Source organism: Leptodactylus fuscus, chromosome 1 (genome assembly GCF_031893055.1).
Source record: "Leptodactylus fuscus isolate aLepFus1 chromosome 1, aLepFus1.hap2, whole genome shotgun sequence".
NCBI classification, from domain to species: Eukaryota; Metazoa; Chordata; class Amphibia; order Anura; family Leptodactylidae; genus Leptodactylus; species Leptodactylus fuscus.
In genome coordinates this window covers 236,933,957-236,953,680 of record NC_134265.1, presented here as the reverse complement: position 1 = coordinate 236,953,680, position 19,724 = coordinate 236,933,957, and the positions used below count along the sequence as shown (strand labels likewise).

The 19,724-nt window shown below is 39.3% G+C and overlaps 1 protein-coding gene across 1 annotated transcript in view; it reads left to right on the top strand.

Annotated features, from left to right (window-relative positions):
- WDFY3 (WD repeat and FYVE domain containing 3) overlaps positions 1–19,477 on the top strand; it is a 205,107-nt gene extending 185,630 nt beyond the window's left edge. The window contains exons 52-68 of the mRNA XM_075284587.1: positions 790–844; positions 2,662–2,781; positions 4,311–4,428; positions 5,994–6,100; positions 6,249–6,402; positions 6,967–7,058; positions 7,315–7,527; positions 8,310–8,457; positions 10,038–10,192; positions 10,271–10,429; positions 11,075–11,254; positions 11,854–12,036; positions 12,321–12,417; positions 12,524–12,856; positions 14,200–14,311; positions 15,628–15,825; positions 16,525–19,477. Of these exons, the coding sequence (XP_075140688.1) occupies positions 790–844; positions 2,662–2,781; positions 4,311–4,428; positions 5,994–6,100; positions 6,249–6,402; positions 6,967–7,058; positions 7,315–7,527; positions 8,310–8,457; positions 10,038–10,192; positions 10,271–10,429; positions 11,075–11,254; positions 11,854–12,036; positions 12,321–12,417; positions 12,524–12,856; positions 14,200–14,311; positions 15,628–15,825; positions 16,525–16,645 (2,545 nt within the window). The 3' untranslated portion in view covers positions 16,646–19,477. The remainder of the gene's footprint in view (positions 1–789; positions 845–2,661; positions 2,782–4,310; positions 4,429–5,993; positions 6,101–6,248; positions 6,403–6,966; positions 7,059–7,314; positions 7,528–8,309; positions 8,458–10,037; positions 10,193–10,270; positions 10,430–11,074; positions 11,255–11,853; positions 12,037–12,320; positions 12,418–12,523; positions 12,857–14,199; positions 14,312–15,627; positions 15,826–16,524) is intronic.
- Positions 19,478–19,724: the final 247 nt, after the last annotated feature.

Here is a 19,724-nt window from a genome sequence, read left to right as displayed (position 1 = left end):
TATAGAGATACTGATGGGGGTCTCGGAGCCATCCATCGGAGTGTGATGGCCTTTCTGGCATAAAATAAAGATTCTCTTAGGAAGATTCTAACATGGTGCTGCCACAGTTCCTCATCTAATATGAAGAAGAGGCAGATAAAATAATAAATGGAATAGGCATAGCCAGAACTTCCACCAGGAGATCCACAACCCCTTTCTAGAAATTTTGTATGATCAGACATACCTAAATCACATGCCAAAAGTCCGACTGTGGACAAGGATACCTGAGGCAACCCATATGGGGAAGTCGTCCCATTTTATGCAGACAGGAAGGGATTAGGTTACATTGATGCAGAAGTAAGTCTGAATGAGTTTGTTATTAGCTGAGGGGGATACATACTGTTGGGATTCAAGAATTTCCTGAAACATCTCATTTGTGAGAGCCGGAATATTTTTGTATCACTGTTAAACCCTTGCATGACCAGGGTGTTTTGAACCTCAGAGCATTTCACCTTTTGAAGTGCTGCAGCTAACCTTCCTTTACCTTTTTTCCAATACATTCCATTATTTCATTGTTTATCCCTGGGCATTTGGGAGCAGACGTGAGTCCTGTCCCTCTGACTGACCTCTGCATTTGCATGGCGTCTAAAATGTTAAGGATTGTGATTAGAGTTGTCTTTTCTCTAGGTATTGTAATTTGCATATTAACATTTAGATTTGCTGACTTTTCAAGATAATATGAAAATAACCTAAATATTTATGTATAATTTTCTAATCCTATTTTTTTTGTCTTTTATGACTACATTATAGGTCCGGCCTTCTCAGCACTTTAGTTGGAGAAAAATCTGTTACACAAAGATGGGAGGTAAAGCAGAAGTCACAATTTAATAGCATGTTGCCAAGTGGTTAAAGGGGTTTACAAAGTCTTGGACAACTGTACTCTGACTCTGACTCTGTACACTGTTCGATCAGTGCTGTTATCTTTGGTGTCTGAGACATTATCTAAGGTCTGAGCTGTCAGGAAGACCGTGTCGGGCAGGAGCAGGCAAGGGGTGTGATTCTGACACTGGCTGCCTCTGATTGGGCCTCTGAATCACACCCCCCCCACCCACCCCCCGCCTGACACCACCCTTCTTATATTACATTGCTGAAATGGCGCATCAGATACCAAAACTAACTGTGCTTTTAAATCAGGAATGATGGGGACTAGAGAGAAAAGTCTAACTCTGCTGGAATCAGTGGAGTGGCGACTATTAAAAGATGCTAAGAACTGGAGTGGGTGGAGTTGGTGAAAATCCTCTTTAAGGATAAGCCATTTAAAATAAATTGTGCAAGAAGATACAAATAGCCCATCCATGCTGCAACAATCAGTAACATTGCACTCCTAGTGATCTATGTACCCATAATATACCTCTAGCTTCAATTCCATGTGGCATTTTCATCACTTGCTGTGCTGTATTATTTCTCCTCTTTGTTGAATGTGCCCAGGTATGGCATGAGATAACCAGCTTTTCAAAAACACATGATTTTGCAATATTCCACCACAAGATATTTATACTATATGTGTTTTTCTGTGGTCTCCTAGTGGTTGGGTGTTGAAAAGCAGCCTGTCAAGCCTTTTGCTGACATGTTTCAATGTTTTATTGAATTAGTTTTATGAGATATAGGGTGCTTAACCAAATTCAAGCTAAGGTAAGGATGAACACATCTGTGCATTCAGCTCTAAAATACAGTATAGTACATGCCCCTGTGCAATGAATGAGCACATGAAGAAACTTCAGCAGTATAAAGATCTATTTAGATCAAACTTTTTTCATCTGTTTATCAAATTACCTCCCTTTACATAAAGATCAATGTTAAAAAAAAAAAAAAAAAAAAAACAGAAACATCCATATTTTTATTTTTATAACCTTAATCTCTGTGTAACCAAATAAAAAACATGATCTGAATGGAGCCTAACTGTAGTTGTCATATATATATATATATATATATATATATATATATATATATATATATATATATATATATATATAGTAAACCATATGATGAAATAAGAAAACCCATACCAAAATATATGAACACCACCAACAGGGCTAATAAAGCACAGGATACACAAATGTTGTGTGCCAATCGCATTCAATTTATGGATTATCTTTTTTATGTTGTTTCTTCATGTCTCCTATTTGGATTGTTATTCCATACCAAAATACTGTATAGTTGAAAGCTCTCCAAAACAGCCTGGAAGATCCAGCCATTAAGACCACATATGTTCATAGTTTTGAATATCGTCCCAGTATTTTTTCATATCTTGTTGTCCTAATGCCTTTATGCAGAATACATGCATTAACCCTGAATGCTTGATAATCTGGTACTGTATATCTCTATATGTGTCTGTAGCCTTTCTATTCCTTGTTGTTTTCTTGAAAAAATCAAACTGAATGCCCTGTAGGTGTTGTTTTTGAGTTGAGGTTTTTTTTTAACTGCTGCTATAAAGCGTGTTAGGGCTGGCATTCATACAAACTACTACCCAGCATGACCCACAAATCTGTGCTCCTGGCTGGCATGTTATTTGTAGCTCATTTCACCACAGCAACACCTTAGAGATAAGCTCCATAAAATCAGCGAGAATGAATGTCCGCCTCTTTGGTGTGTGTCTAATCCTCTTCTCTTGTGTCTATTCAGAGAGGAGAAATCAGCAATTTCCAGTATCTGATGCACTTGAACACTCTGGCTGGCCGGTCATACAATGACCTCATGCAGTACCCGGTCTTCCCATGGATTCTGGCAGATTTTGACTCTGAGGTAATTGCGATTAAAAACATACAATCTTACAACCTTTTTGTTTTCAAGGCATCAGATGATACAGCTACATTCATAAATCTCACCTTTTTAGCAGTTCTGCGTTTCTTCATTTGGCAAGGCATTGGTTGAATATTGGCCAGATCCACCAGACAATCTAATGTATATTGGGGTCTTCCAATTCGCCTTTGATGGCAGATGTGAGAAGTAAATATGCCCAATCTTCTTAATAATCCGCTACCATAGATGTCTGGCAGTAGCATATTTCCCTGTTCCTATTTAAAGGGAGTCTACCACTGCCCCCAGCTACTTCAAACTGCTCCATTGGTATTGTAGATGCTGTTAGCAGAATAAAACCAATACCTTTCTTAAGGTTCATAGCTCCAGGAATGCAGATAAAAACACTTTTATTCTAATAAGGATTTTAGAGCACAGGGGCAGTTTTCTTCAGGCACTGAGCACTGCTGCTTCATCACTAAACACGCCCATCCTGCATTCAGCTCCTCCCGCTGGAGAGTGTGAGGATCACTTGACACTGGTAGGATCAAATCACACTGCCCAGGGAGAGATGCTGAGTGCAGGATGGGTCTGTTTAGTGGTGATGCAGCAGTGCTCAGTACCAGAAGAAAACTTCCCCCTGTGCTCCAAAATCCTTATTGGAATAAAAGGTTTTTTTTCTCTGCATTCCAGGAGCTCTGAAACATAAGAAAGGTATGTTTTTTTTTATTCTGCAAACAGCATCTACAGCACCATGGGAGAGGTTTATAGTAGCTGGGGGAAATTATAGACTGACTTTAAAATGCATATACACTTGGCCTGGTGTGTATGAAGAGTGTGAAGGAAGCGCGATTTGCCATTCAAGTATTTGGTTGACAATTGTACATGGCTAGTTTTACTCACTACTTTGGTTAAAAGAGCAACTCTTATTTCTGCTGCCAGTTGATAACTATAGTGTTCCACCTTTTAGCCCTATTCCAGTGGTAGACCTTGGTGCTCCAGCAATCACATCTATCTCATCATTGGTCTGAGTGGTGGCATGCTGTTAATGGTTATATCGTCACTGACATAACGTGACAAAACTAACTACCACATGTTATCTTTGAGGCTGGATTGGCTGCAGTGGCCAAGTGAACAGTCATTGACCTCATGATTGGAACTCTGCAGAGACAAACCATTGAACCCTGCCACTATAACTTATATTTTTTATTTTATACCATTCCTTAGTTATTTTTCCCCTCTGAAGACCCCTTTAAATAACTCGATCTTGTGGCTCCTAAATGTATTGCCATAACCATCGAAAGGGCTAGAATTGTGGAAAACTGGATGACCTTCCCTAAGAACACAGTAATGGCTGTTTAGGTGGTTGCTACATTTTGTAATGGAATCTGTCATAGTACAAACACTTATGCTTTATTGAATTTCGTGCATTCATGTATAATGTGTTACCAGCTTGCATTGTGTTACCTACAAAACTAAATGTAATGTACTATTTGTGCACTGTCATAAAATATGTCTATAATATTCTATTGAAGGAGTTAGATTTGACAAATCCTAAGACTTTCAGAAACCTTGCCAAGCCAATGGGAGCACAAACTGACGACAGACTGGCTCAGTATAAGAAGCGTTACAAAGATTGGGAAGATCCTAATGGTGAGTTTTTGTAGTAACAAATTACAGATTCAGTCAAAGATACCCCTGTGCAGGTATAAAGCTGTGAGTATCTTATTAAACCCACACACTCACGTCACCAGCCTCTGTAGCATTACATACTACAAATATTGTCCAGCCTCTGCTAGAACAATTGATCAGACTCTAGTTGTTATGAGCAACATTTATTTATTTTTGAAAACCGATTACACACCCTATGGGGAGAATATATAAAATGTTGGGAGTATAAAAAACAAACAAACAAAAAAATTGAATTTGCACCTGATATTATCCATAATAACAATCCTACATATTCATTATCCTTTTATGCTGACTAATTTCTCAATGTCATGCAGACCACAAATTTAACAATTGCACCTAATGCAAAAGTCGCATTTTTAGGCGCAAAATCTCTCCATCCCATTAATGGTGTCAAACTCTACAAAGTTGCATTACCAACAGAGTTGTAAAATGATAATAAATTATGTCTGTTTTCAATTATGTCTATTTATGTCTGCTTTTGTTTTTTTAATATAAACTGTGTCAGGTTCATCAAGCATTTGCGACCAATTGATGAATTAGTTATTCTGCCCTTTTTTTTTTTTCTTTTTTTTTAATTACCGTAGATGAACTGATAAGTCAATTAATTTTTAGGCACATTTAATGAGTCCCTTAAAGTTCTTCTTCTGGTGTCTCCTCAGCCCTGGAACCTTACCTGAGAGTCTTTATCTGTGGTCACACAGCAGGGCTGTTCCTTAGGATATGTTTAAAGGGGCTCTATCAGCAAAATCATGCTGATAGAGCCCCACATATTCGTGAATAGCCTTTAAAAAGGCTATTCAGGCACCGTAAATGCTGTATTAAACTATCCCCCCCCCCCCCCCCCCATTTTAAAATAATACCCTAAAAAAGAATGTGATCTACTTACGCATCCTGCACGCTGGGCAGGCATTCAGGGTGCGTCGTCTTCTTCATCCACGCCTCCTCTTCCTCCGATGTCCTCGGGTCCCGTCTTCCTCCAGCGCTCGCGAACTGATATTGATTAAAAAAAATGGCCTGGGCGCATGCGCAGTAGCATGCGGCTTCTACTACGGCTACTGCGCATGCACCCAGGCCATTTTTTTTAAATCAATGTCAGTTCGCAAGCGCCGGAGGAGGACGGGACCCGAGGACATCGGAGGAAGAAGAGGCGTGGAAGAAGTAGACACCCTGAATGCCCGCCCACCGTGCATGATGCGTAAGTAGATCATTCTTTTCTAGGTTTTGCTGATAGAGCGCCTTTAATACAAGGGACTCTATAAAGTTAAGAAAATACTGTATTCTCGCATGTGTTTGCCATTAAACTGGCCTGTCAAACGTATCCATAATACTTGGTGTGAATGCACTCTGATGTTGGTCATTGCGGGCAAGGCGGAAGCAGACCTACAAGTTAATATTTCATATGTACTCACTCAGAAATAACACTCAATGGTTGTGATGGTTGTGGATATTGGCCCTTACTGTCCACTAGGTTTATGAAGTATTATAAACTTTTTAATATTTTCTATTACCTTTCTGTATCTATCCAGGAGAGACACCAGCTTATCACTATGGGACACATTATAGCTCTGCTATGATTGTGGCGTCTTATCTAGTCCGGATGGAGCCATTTACTCAGATTTTCCTCAGGCTTCAGGTATATATTATACATTACAGATGGATCCTTATGTGTTTACTATATGTTATTGATCTGCCTAATAGTATATCCATAGTTTTTAAAGAAATGTTTTTGGAATACAATTATTATTAATTAATCTTACACCCATGTATATTCTGTGTTGTAGGGCGGACACTTTGACCTGGCCGATCGAATGTTCCACAGTGTCCGTGAGGCCTGGTATTCTGCCTCCAAGCATAACATGGCTGATGTGAAGGAGCTTATTCCAGAGTTTTTCTACCTGCCAGAGTTTCTTCTTAATTCCAACAACTTTGACCTTGGTATGTACTAGCATAATTTTTAAAAAATAATGCTTTTAAGAATGCTAAAAAGTGACTTATGGACTCTTGGTTCTCAGTAGCTCTTGGTCAGTCCTGCTGTATAGAGTCGTCTTATTTAATGGGGGATTTTATGCCTGGTTATCAACACTGTACACACAGATAACGTTTTATATGCATGTCACCTGTCCATTCCTGGTCTTTGGCAGAGATACAGTAGTTGAAGTCCAGCACTTCTCTGTCACCTTACTCATATTAATTTCACATTATTTCCCCTCTATATACTGTATCTAATATATGTGGCATTCCCTTTGAATTTGGAAACCCTCTTCCCTCCCTTTTCCTTCTTATTGACAGTCATGATATTGGCACTAGGTGAACTGAAGTATGAAAATAATATTATGAAGGAAATATAGATTTAAATTGGGAGCTTTTGTGATTTTTTTTTTTTTTATTACCGAAAAAATGATATCTCTTAGGATCCACAATTTTATCATAATTGGCTGATTGTTTTCAGTATATCATCAAATGACATAACTAAGTATTGTCTGTCGTTTCTATTTGCAGGTTGTAAACAAAATGGAACAAAGCTTGGTGATGTAATACTACCCCCATGGGCCAAAGGAGACCCTCGGGAATTTATCCGTGTGCATAGAGAGGTAAAAGGAGAATGTTTCATGCATAATCTTTATCATATGGATGTATCTAAACTTCTTTATGTAACTGACATTATACGGTTTCCTTATGTTGCTTACAGAGACCTCACTATAGGGCCAGTATTACAATGGAAGTAAAATTATTTACAATAATCAATTTAAGAAAAAAATAAATAAACCAATTAATGAAGAAAAATACAAATGTAACTTGTTATTGCTGTTTTGTAAATGCATACTATACATGTATATATTCCCTTAGGCTCTGGAATGTGACTACGTCAGTGCCCACCTACATGAATGGATAGACCTAATCTTTGGGTACAAACAACAGGGGCCAGCAGCTGTAGATTCTGTCAATGTTTTCCATCACCTCTTCTACGAGGGACAAGTGGACATCTACAACATTAATGACCCTTTAAAAGAGACCGCTACCATAGGCTTTATAAATAATTTTGGGCAGATACCTAAGCAGGTAAAGAAACTCTGATATACTTCTAAAAAAATAAAAAATAAAAATGGAAGTCATTCTATTTAACTGTTTCATGAATTTTTACACTTGGATTAGAAACATATTCTAGATTGCAGAAAAATACAAGTTTATCTGTCCTGTCTTGTCTGTCATTATTTTGCTTATATGTTTTGCTCCCTTGATTTGTTTATGTTGGTATTTGAGTGTGGGGGCTAGAGGCGGCGTCAGTATTCTCCATACTATACATGTAGTATTCTCCATACTATACATGTAGTTCCCCTAGTACTGCTTGGTAGATCCTCTTTGTGCCTCCATACATTTCATGTAGCCAAGGTTAACAATCTTGTGCTTACCCATAACCTTCACCACATTTGTTTTCTAATGTAAACTTTTTTGTCACTTTGTCTTTTCTTAACTCATTTTATTGAAAAGGTAGAAATCGACATATAAAATCAAACCTTTACAGTGCCAGGATATCCATACAGAGGTGGAAGGGATATGGTAGCTTAGTCAGAATTGCACATCTCACATGCAAGTCCACAGGGGTAGAAGAGATGGAATTACCATATTGCCTTATGATATCTGCAAAGTTAAGGGCAATGAAAGCTGTCAGGAGCTTGAGAGAACTAAGACTGAGACCAGCATTCTCAAGGCAAGATCTCACAGATCGAGGAGGTCCAAACAATAAAGGAATGGGCTGCTGGACACGAATAACACCAAAGTCACTAAATCTTTTGTGGACAGTTTCTGCTTATGAATATAACCCTTTCTCTCTTTGTTTTTAGCTATTTAAAAAGCCACATCCACCAAAGCGTGTTAGAAGCCGCATTAATGGAGACATGTCATCAGTATCTATGCCCTTGGGATCTTCCTGTGACAAGATATTTTTCCATCACTTGGATAATTTGAGGCCTTCCTTGGCACCTGTCAAAGGTAATGACATTTCTAGATTGAAAACAGTAGGCTCACTGGTGACATCATCACATTAAAAGATAAGATAATCCTTTAATAGTCCCACAATGAACATGGTATTAAAAAATACCTCCACAATAGAGCACATGCTAGAAAATGAACACAAAATTGTGGTATCTATGTAATAGATGGCACCATCTTAAGTATATTATAGCCAAAATGAGCTTGTTATATGTCCACTTGTGGCAAAATCACAATAGCACAGCCTTTTGAGACACACAATCTTGTCTCAACTTGTAACATAGCTGTCACATAAAGACAGTGTTATGACATGGTACAACAAAGTTTGGGGCCATGATGGGAAAGTGCAGGACATCATGCAGCAGGTGCTGGGGCCAGTTTTGGGTCAAGAAAGGACCCATCAGAGTCCCTTAAAAAATATCTACAATCCATATATTGATATCCCAAAGCTAAAATAACTCACATGCCAGTTTGACAAGACTACACTAAGAATGCAGCATATAAATGTATTATTTTTACATCCAAACAGTCTATGAATAAATACGCACTATAGCGACTTCAGTACAGTAAAGCACAGCCTACAATACAGGCATACCATTGTTATTGTGGCATTATTATTATTTTAACACACAATATTATGATGTTGTCACTGTGCGGCACAGCTTATAATACACAGTCATGTAGCAGAATTACAATAAAGCCTCTCATTGTTCAGGACAGTAATACACGCCCAACCTCTCAGTAGACATTAAGAGAAGATACTGAATTTGTGTATTATTTATTAGTCCTCCAAATTGTGAAATTGCATTCTATAACTCTTCAATGACTTTCTTTTTGACCTTTTTTAAAAAAAAAAATAAAAAAATTATATCAATAATAGGATTTCTATAGAGGAAATTATTGTGACATATGTTACTGCAATGAATGCTGCTAATCTTCTGATCTTGGTAACCTGAGCACTACAGAAGTTAGGGATGTGCAATGCACATGTCAGACTTTGGTTTCTGCTGTTTGATGTCATAAAGTTGGCAAAGAGTGGCATAGCAGTAACCATACACTTTAGTGGGTTGAACATCCATTGCACAAATGACTGTCTGATGAGCAATCACTTCGCTGACATAGCCAGGAACATTTCTAGCTATTACACGCATTTAGTGACACCATGCAAATGATGAACAGTATTTTTAGAAGTGTTTTATCTCTGAATGAATATCTTTGGGCAAAATCCATTACAGCTGACTATTGGAAGACATTTTAATCTCAGTGATGATGTCTCAGAGCTAAAATAATTGTTCATTGATAAATTTCACCCATCAAAAGTTTTTATCATTGAAAGTGTCCATTTTCATGGACTTTAATCTAACGTATGCATTAGCATTATTATCATGTATGCACAGTTACTCTGCAGCTCTGGTTAGCCCCTTGTGTCACATCTAAGACATATGCCTGCTGAGTCTTATAATGGCTTACACAGAAGCTTGTATTCACCTTTGCCTTTAGAGTAACTCTTATACTTCTTCATTGCTTTCTGTGGCACATTTTAGTAATGTGTGTTCCTAAAAACCTCTCATTTTTCTAAGAACTGAAAGAGCCCGTTGGTCAGATTGTTTGCACGGATAAGGGAATTCTGGCTGTAGAACAGAACAAGGTTCTCATCCCACCCACCTGGAACAAAACATTTGCGTGGGGCTACGCAGACCTCAGCTGCAGACTTGGAACATATGAGTCTGATAAGGTTTGTAAGTCTGACCTTTTCTGCTAAAGGCTTTATTTGCAAGCTACATTGCTACACATTATTTGTCATGTTTTGCAGGCCGTTGTTGTCTATGAATGCTTATCTGAATGGGGACAGATTCTCTGCGCCATTTGCCCAAACCCAAAAATGGTTATCACTGGGGGAACAAGTACAGTGATCTGTGTGTGGGAGATGGGAATGTCCAAGGAAAAAGCTAAATCCCTCACATTGAAACAGGTTTGTAAAATGTCATAGAGTTTTAGGGTGAGCTGTCCCCTGTTACTGTATTCTAGACCTCCACCTATAATAGCATGCTGGTTGTGTAAGCTAGACTACCACCAATAACAGCAGTCTAGTTGTGTAGTCTGGACCTTCACTTATAACAGCAGCCTGGATATTCCTGGAATTGTGATGTAAATCTCCCCCTAGAGCAGATCTCTGGTTGTATAGTATGGACTTCCCCAATAATAGCATGTAGTCTATGTAGTCTGCCTAGTCTATGCAGATCAGCAGTTTAGTTATGTAGCCTGAACCTCCCTCCCTATAGAAGCAGTCTGGACTTTCCTTTAAAATGGAAAAAACTGGCTATGTAGTGTGGACCTCCTTATAACCGCAGTTTGGACATCCTCCTGTAACAGCCGGGCGTTGTGCTGTGGACCCCCATTACAGCAGTCTTGACCACTTGCTATAACAGCAGTTTAGTTGTGTAGTCTGGACAAAGCAAATGGGATGTGACCCCATAACACAAGTCCAGAAGCGTAGAATAGATTTCCCCAATGTCTTACCTTATAGATTTTCCATTATGATTACTATTAGAATATGTGTACTTAGTAAGGAATCCAATACCATGACTATAATACACCTTTTGGTTTTGCCTTGCAGGCACTAATTGGACATACGGACACAGTAACATGTCTGAATGCTTCATTGGCCTATCATATTGTTGTCAGTGGATCACGTGACCGCACCTGCATCATCTGGGACCTGAACAAGCTTTCATTTGTAACACAGTTGCGAGGGCACAGAGCTCCGGTGTCTGCTCTCTGCATAAATGAATTAACGGTGAGTGTCCATATATTGATGGAAATTGCAATAAATAGAAAAAGTATAAGTATGAAATACTTGATTTTAAAGGGGTTTTCCTGGCAAAAAATTATTTTTCAAAAAAGTCTGTTGGTGCTATCAATGGGTTAATAAGTGCACCCAAATACCTTTAGCAGTGTTTTGAGTGATTTCTGGCTTTCTCTGGGAGTTCCTGACATCCTCTGCATTTGTCTACATGAGTAGCTTTCTGATGTCTTGGCCTACAACTACTATGATGCATTGCAGTTCACTCAGATTCCTTCTCACAACATCACCCCCCAGTTTCCCTAGCTAGCCCGCAGACCATTACCCCTGCCTACCTAGCTAGCTAACTAACTTAGTTCCCCAACCACCTCCCCACCACATCATACTTGCCTGTCTTCTCATCCTGGAGATGACCTTGAGGTGCCGCCATCCCTTCTTCAAACTGCGCCTGGTATGCGGAACTGGCACCTGCGCAATAGAACACAGGCAGAATTATCTGTATAAGTTCTGACATATACTTCTAATATAGTAAGAAATAACAGATGACTGCAATAATGTTGTGCTTACATAATCCTGCATTATTCTGTTTATAGGGTGACATTGTGTCTTGTGCTGGTACCTACATTCATGTCTGGAGCATTAATGGTAACCCTATAGTCAGTGTAAATACTTTTACCGGGAGAAGTCAACAGATCCTATGCTGCTGCTTATCGGAAATGAATGAATGGGACACACAAAATGTTATAGTCACTGGACATTCAGACGGAGTTGTGCGCGTAAGTGAATACGTCTACCATTATTGACTTTATCATTTGCAGAAATTTTTATTATCCAGAAAACTCCCACACAAGCTACAAAAGTAAAGTGAATGCGAATAAACTGCAATACTGAACACACAATCTTCTGGGGCACACATTATTATGTAATTTCCTATTATGGGGATTGTCTCATAGCAAATCTGTTAGTCACCTTAGTCCTGTAGACGTTTGGAGTAACACAGCAGTGGCCTATGAAGCATCATTATTTTTTTCTACCGTCAGTTGTCCTTCTTTTCTTATAGTTTTGGAGAATGGAGTTTTTACAAGTGCCAGAGACGCCAGCACCAGAGCCAGCTGATACCATGGAAATGCCAGATGAATGCTCAGAGACACAAATAGGTATTTGGACCCTTCTTCCTGCATGATTTTTCTTTTCTTATTTGTCCTTATCTTCTGTGACTCTTACTGGTCAGTGCATTTATGTGTTGTATATAACAAAACACAGGTCATGAAGCACAGGAAGATGACAGCAGCGACTCTGATGTGGAAGATCAGAGCTCAAGCCAAGACACCCGAGTGAAGGACGGCCAGACACAGCCTAGCAATGTAACTCCCAGGACAAGAGCATCATCTGCTAGAGCTGGCTTGGCTGCGTGGTCAGCAGACAGCAGCTCTGATGATTCCAGACGTTGGTCAGATCAGCTGAGTTTGGATGAAAAAGACGGCTTTGTCTTTGTTAATTATTCTGAAGGTCAATCAAAAGTGCAGTTCCCACAGGTCCAGAGTGGTGGCCAAACAGCCCAGCCTGAAGGTCGACACTACAACAAGCTGAAAACTGGTAAGGGGAGCTAGTCTTTTTGTACACTGATTTACAGGAAATCTGGTCCTGTATTATCCATTGACTTGGGAACATTGCTGCCCTGCTTAAAAAATTACCCTACATTTTTGTCTGGTGTCCATAGGAAACATGGAGACCTCTCAGGCAGGTTCAGGAATAGCACTTGCTTCTTTGGGAGGGGGACAGGGGGCATAGTTTTTTTGTGTTTTGGTCTAGAAAGGAGTCTGCCAGTTTAGTTTCTTAATGGGATTGTTTCTTAAGCAGCTGTTTTAGCTGGCTAAAGTGGCCTTTATATATTAGCTGAGCATTGGCCAAACCGAATTTCAGCAGGACTGACCAACCTTCCAATGTGTATGGGGGTGTCTTGATTGTCCCCAATGGCTGATATTTGGATAAAGAAGGCTAGAGCTGTTGGGTTCTCAACATGCTTGATCCTTTGTTCTAACAGGAGATAAACCACCAGAGGTTTCTTGGCTTATTTCCTTAAGAATACATGCACACCTAGCTCGGCTGAAAATGTATGAGTATATGGAGCAGGGATAGCTGATAGGTGTATAACCACTTTTAGCATTGCTTAAAGGGGTTTTCTCCTTGGTAAAATTATTGATGACCTGTCCTAAGGATAAGTCACCAATATCACATTAGTGAGAGGTCCAACACCTGGAACTCCCATGATTCAGCTTTCCTCAGCAACTGATAGACAACGAATGGAGCAGGAAGCAGACAGCTCTGGTCTCAGAGTCATCAATATTTTTGGCCTCAAAACCCCTTTATGTAGCTTGTAGTCAACCGCGGTTAACGGTAGAAACTGGGCATCCAAAATCCTTCCTTCTGTCTCAGTACAGATAGCATGGGGGTTTCCTGGGCACACTTGAATCCTGTGGACATGGTTACTGTGCCCGTACGGTACAGATTCTTTAACTTGTTCTATGATGTAGCTGTGTAGCTCAATACAGTTAGAGAGCACTGCTAATACAAATACATTAGGCCATTACCATATAAGCCATTTTCTAATGTTTCTTGAAGAATGGTGTGACCTTCATCTTCCTCATTTTCTGAAGAATCCACTCTATATACTACATATAAAACTAGTCTTTGGAAATCCCAGATACTTACTTCTGATAGAAGATGTAACACATAACTTCTCGTAGTACACAACTACATTTAACTTGTATGTGACTCAGAATCCTACCAGTCTTTCTACAAGATGGACAGTGCAACCGATGTTACTTTATTAATGGTTCATCTCTGCTACCATTCATAAAATGTGATCCATATTGAAGGAGCTGGTAATACGGTGTAAGACTAGATTCTGACGCAGAATATGCTGGTCTTTATTGCAGGATACCGGTGGGAGCGTCAGTTAGTATTTAGAAGTAAACTTACTATGCACACAGCATTTGATCGGAAAGACAACGCTCACCCTGCAGAGATCACAGCACTGGGGATATCCAAGTAAGTGCTTGTAAAACAGATATTATGATATTGTGTGTATTCCAACCTGTGCGCTAGATGTCCGGACAAAACCAGAGTTGTGACTTGAAACTCTTCTCTGTTTTCCTTGGAGAAGGGTTTATACTTGGCATAAATTGTCGTCTAGTACACGTCTGAGATGAAACCACACACAGACTTGAATTTAGCACCTACACTGTACCCTCACCCGCAAGTGGCTCTCTCTTATCACTCTGCCCCCATGTCGCTGTAGTTGGCTACATGCCTACAGTTTTGTAGTCCCAATGTCTCCTTGTTACTACTCATCTAGTCTTTCAAAGTTACTCACGTGTTTTCCACTATACGCCACTTGGAGTTTGGTGTTGACCGTGAGCATTTATGTGTTTTTAATTTTATATTTAGCCATTTTTGTAATTCTATTAGATAAACATCATGGTTGAATAGCGTTCATGTCCTAATCTGCCATACCCTTTAATATGTTGTGTAAGGGGCCCGCTGAGACATAATACACGTTCATTTTATTTACCTCTCACAAATTGGGAATCTGTGCCTGCAGCTATACATATGTTACCCATCTGACTGACTGGATTGGCATTCATTCTGATGAATGGCTATCCATTATTTCCACAGTAATTGAGGGGCTCCATAGTAGGGGGCCCTTTTATGATCCCCCACATAATCTAAGGGTGAAAATTGGAGAGGAATATGTAGTGGTTGTCCAGCCCTTTGCTTGCTGATTAACCTCAGACTAAATTGGGATAATAGGCATGAGTCTCAAGCCATGGGTTCTGAGCCTAGAGTGTTCTAGTCCGTCAGTGGACCAGAGCAACAGACAGGCAGACTGATAAAATAGTGGAGACATATGTAGCCCGAGGGACCCAAACGACCAGAGTGGGATCTGTCAGGTGTCCATAGTTTTTAAATTGAAGTGCTGGACAAAAAAGTTGTGCATGCAGGACTTTTTTCATCCGCTGGTTTCCGACAAACACTGCAATGGATTCTCCCAATGAGACGCCAGCATAGATGTGAACATAGACTAAATCAGCAGCAAGATTGAGCAGGGCACTTGTTTTATTTCACTGTGCTTGAAAAATAATCATCTGTGAGGGGGAGATTCCAGGCACAATTTGGAGCTGATTTTGAGGCTGAATATGCTTCAAAATCAGCTCCAAATTCCAGCATGTGAACAGCTGCTAATATGGCATGTAGGCAGAATCCAGTCTTTTTCCATAAGAAATAAAATGTGAAGACAAGAAGTCTAAAGAACCTCGTAGAATTGTCTTTGCTTCATCATCTGTGCGTTCTCCATTCTTCTGCAGAGATCACAGCAGGATTTTGGTTGGAGACAGCAGAGGACGGGTGTTCAGCTGGTCAGTAAGTGATCAGCCGGGGAGATCTGCTGCCGACCACTGGGTAAAGGATGAAGGGATGGACAGTTGTTCAGGATGTGCAGTGAGGTTTTCTCTGACCGAGAGGAGGCACCATTGCAGAAACTGTGGCCAGCTCTTTTGCCAAAAGTAAGTAGTGCAAGCTTTTTGTTCGGGATCCTCTTTTTTTTTTCCTGCTTTCTGGCACTAATACAATATTTAACTGTTTTGTTTTTCATTTTTTTTTTTCCTAAAAAGATTGTACACTGTCCCATATTTTACTATGGCCCCATACATGTCAAAATGTTTTGTATGGGTCCATCTGGGGGTGTGGGGAGGCGTGAGCACACATTCAAAACTCAGGATAGCTTCTATTTTCTATTCCTGTGAATCTATAATCTTGTGTATCTAAGGCTGTTTGTTTTATTATTAATTTTTATTGAATCATACCCTATTTTGGGCAGATGTTAATGTAAAGACTTCTGGTAGTTCAGTTCTGCCTTGTCTTTGTGTTTTTAATTGTGACGTCTGTCTGCTTGTGCCCTTTATGTGGTGTAATAAATATAAATATATACTATATATTTTGTTATTTCTTTATATTTTGAGTGTGCTTTTTAGTTCAGTTACAGGATATATATCTGGGGAGTTAGGTTGTAGGTATATTTTTGTTTGTTTTTTTAAAACATTTTTATCTAGTGATAAAACAGATTTGGAAAACAGATTTTTTTCCACATATTCCATGTAAGTTTCTTGCTCTTAGTCTTACATAGTCCTCATTCTGTATGTATTCAAAGAATTCTGTCTTTGATCATAACTAAAACGTGTCTGTATTTTTGTTCTTGTCTTCAGGTGCAGTCGCTTTCAGTCTGAAATTAAGCGACTGAAGATCTCTTCCCCAGTGCGAGTGTGTCAGAACTGTTACTATAATTTACAGCATGAGCGAGGCTCTGAGGAGTCTTCAAGGAACTAGACATCCCTCCGCCATCGTAATAACCTAAGACACTCCACTTTGTGCTGTAACCAACATTCTTTCCAAATAAGTTGGAACCTAAAATAATAAGTTTACATGCAACTTTGATTTGTGTTCTAAACGCCGCAAGAAAAAGGGATCACGCTGCTCACTAGTGACTTTACATTGAGATTATTCACTAAGACTATGGTGAGCTTCTATATAATCTAGTTCTGCTGCTACGTCTGCTGGCTGAAGAAAGTGCCCAACCAACAGCTCTCATACTACCTTGTGTTTGTTTTGTAGAGCAGTCCCGCCGCGCAGTAACCCAATAGATAGCTTTTCGGACAAATAAGCCGCTTACGAAGAAATGACTCAAAGTCGTGTACAGTTTATTGTAAATAAAATATTGGCCTTTTTATTGAAATCTACAGTTTAACTTGCCTGTTACATGGGACTAATCTTCATAAAGGAACTCAAGTAATAGATCACCAATATACTTTTGTCTGTACTGTCGTTTTGTTCTGCATCTTCCAACATGTATGTATTTTTATGGCATCTCTCTTACCTCTGCTCTCGCAGCCCAGCTCTGCCTACAAGAATCATGGGAATTAACTGGTTTAGGGTCAGCAGCAATCCATAAGTAGTATGTGCTGCAGTTGCCAACAACCAGCAGTTATATTCAGATTCCATAGCTCTCAATCCATCATATGAATTCTGTGCATGTCTGGGGGTTCTGGGGTTGTGAACTCATATTAAAGCTGCACACATTTGACTCATGTCTGAATTGTCTTGTGATGGGGGGTAGACACCAGTGTTGTGTTACATTCCTCAAGGAGATAGAAGCAGCCCAAGTACATCACAGTCCATCCTGCTTGCATGGGGATGAAACTGTTAAGGCCTGCGTTGGCCACACAATGCTTTGTTTGATGGTGTCCAGTTGTATGGAGGGGCAGCAGATGTGTCGGCCTCAGTTTTAAGGAAACTCACAAGCCATAATCGATGACAGCGGCATAGGAATATTATTGCATGGCTGATCGTTCCATACATAGCACAAACATTTTTTAGGGAGGACATTAGATACGTGGCATAGACGTGTGTTGCAGCAGAGGGCATTTTAGAATAAAGGCACACAAGATTTTTAATGAAATTCTATGAATTTTAACTCCTGTCAGTAAAGGGAAATTTCAGATTGATAATGGCTGCCTAGACATGATTCGTGGCGGTCTGCACTAACATTATACTGCGAAAATTACCCCACCACCACCAATAAAGAAACGCCATGTTAGATCAAATTAACCACTGCATTTTAGTACATTTTTATCATTCTTTAGAATTACTTTTTACCTGTATCTTCATTATTCTCCTTAACTTTGTCTGGAGAGGTGTCTCCTTAAGACTCAAGACTCATGGTCATTGAGACAGATATTCTCTGCTGTTGCTGTGTCAATGGAAGGTTTTCAAGATTTCCTGACCTTGTAGGGGATCTCATTGTCTTTGTAATTGACTGATCGCTTTAGAGTAAAGTTATAGTAGTGTCATCTATTACCTATAAATACCACTGTACAATCAACTTTACTATCCCTCCACCCAAACATGATACACATATACGGTAGGTCTAATACAATTAATATCAGTCCTGACCGCCAACTAGGTGCTTGCTCATTTCCAGACGTGTGGGGCCTGATTCCTTGGTATGGTTGATAAATGATGGTTGTAATACTCTCCTGGGCTCCCTGGCTCTGCCGCAGGACTTCTTGCTAATTCTGTTACTTTAATGATTACTAAAATCGCCAATATATTTCCATCATCCTTTTCTATATTCAATGAGTCCCAACATTGCTCAAAGGTGTACATGTCCGCTAAATGAAGCCAGTCAGCATTTTGCTTTATTTGCCAGGTTTGCACTAGATAGATGATTGGTTTGTATATTTTTTGCACACCTCTTGGCCATTCTGTTTACTTTGAGGTTCCCCATTTCCTATTCTAAAGGGGTGAGCCTACAGAAAAGGGTGTTCCCTATGGACCAGGGGTGCAGAGGATCTCTATTCCAGTTTTGTATATACATTTTGGGTGGTATACCTTTGAGCAGTGTTAATAAAAAGTCCTCCATGTTAACTTTGTTATTCTAAAGATGCATGAATTACAGCAAACTCTGGGAGAGGGGGGGGGGAAACAAGGGGGTCACATGTTTGTGTTTTTTCCCTAGAAAAATGTATACATATATGATGGCCTGTTTCTGACCATATATAGTAAAAGGTCACCCCAGGATATGTGACCAGTTTAACTTTATGATGAATTTCCTAACTATTCGCATACAAACACCCATGTATCTTTCTCCGGTATATCTGTCAGTTGTATCCTAATTGTACTGTCATGCTTTCCGATAGAACAGGCTTTGTAAGAGGTTCGCCTCACTCCTATATAGAACACTATCAATAAATTATTTCGCACCTTTATGTAATATAGCACTAGTAGCCAAATTTTATTTTTGTTCTGTATTATTTCAAGATTCATTTGGATTCATAACAAGAAATAAAAACTGTCTATAAAAAAATATTTATGCAGTGAAAAGAAGCAAAAAAAAATTTTTAGGAAGTATTTTTCATTTCAGCAAGTTTTGTTACTTGTTGCATGAGTTATTAACACAGCTGACTTTTTGTGTCAGTGCAATGTATATTTTATTTTGTCCTGTTCTTAACTTGTACGGCCTTACAGACAGCCATGTATTTATATGGCAGCAGAAGTTGTTTGATAATAGCTGGCGATGACTGGAGAGAGGAATTTTGTACTGTATTACAGAATTCAGTATCTAGTGTGGTTTTTTTTTTTTTTTTTTTTTTTTTTTGGTGGTTAAATAAGCATGGAATTGTAATTCTGAATGTATATAAAAAGTAAATTAAGTACCTTGGCCTAGTTGCATTTCAAAGTCGAAGAAAGTAGAGTAACACGATTACAATACATGACTAAATGCAATAGGCCAGGTACTTAAGTTAATTTTTTCATTCTGAATAAATACCTGCTATTTACCACCAATACAATGGCTGTCTCTGTCCCATTCTTCCATAATGTGAATCACATGTTGCTGCAGTATCAGGGG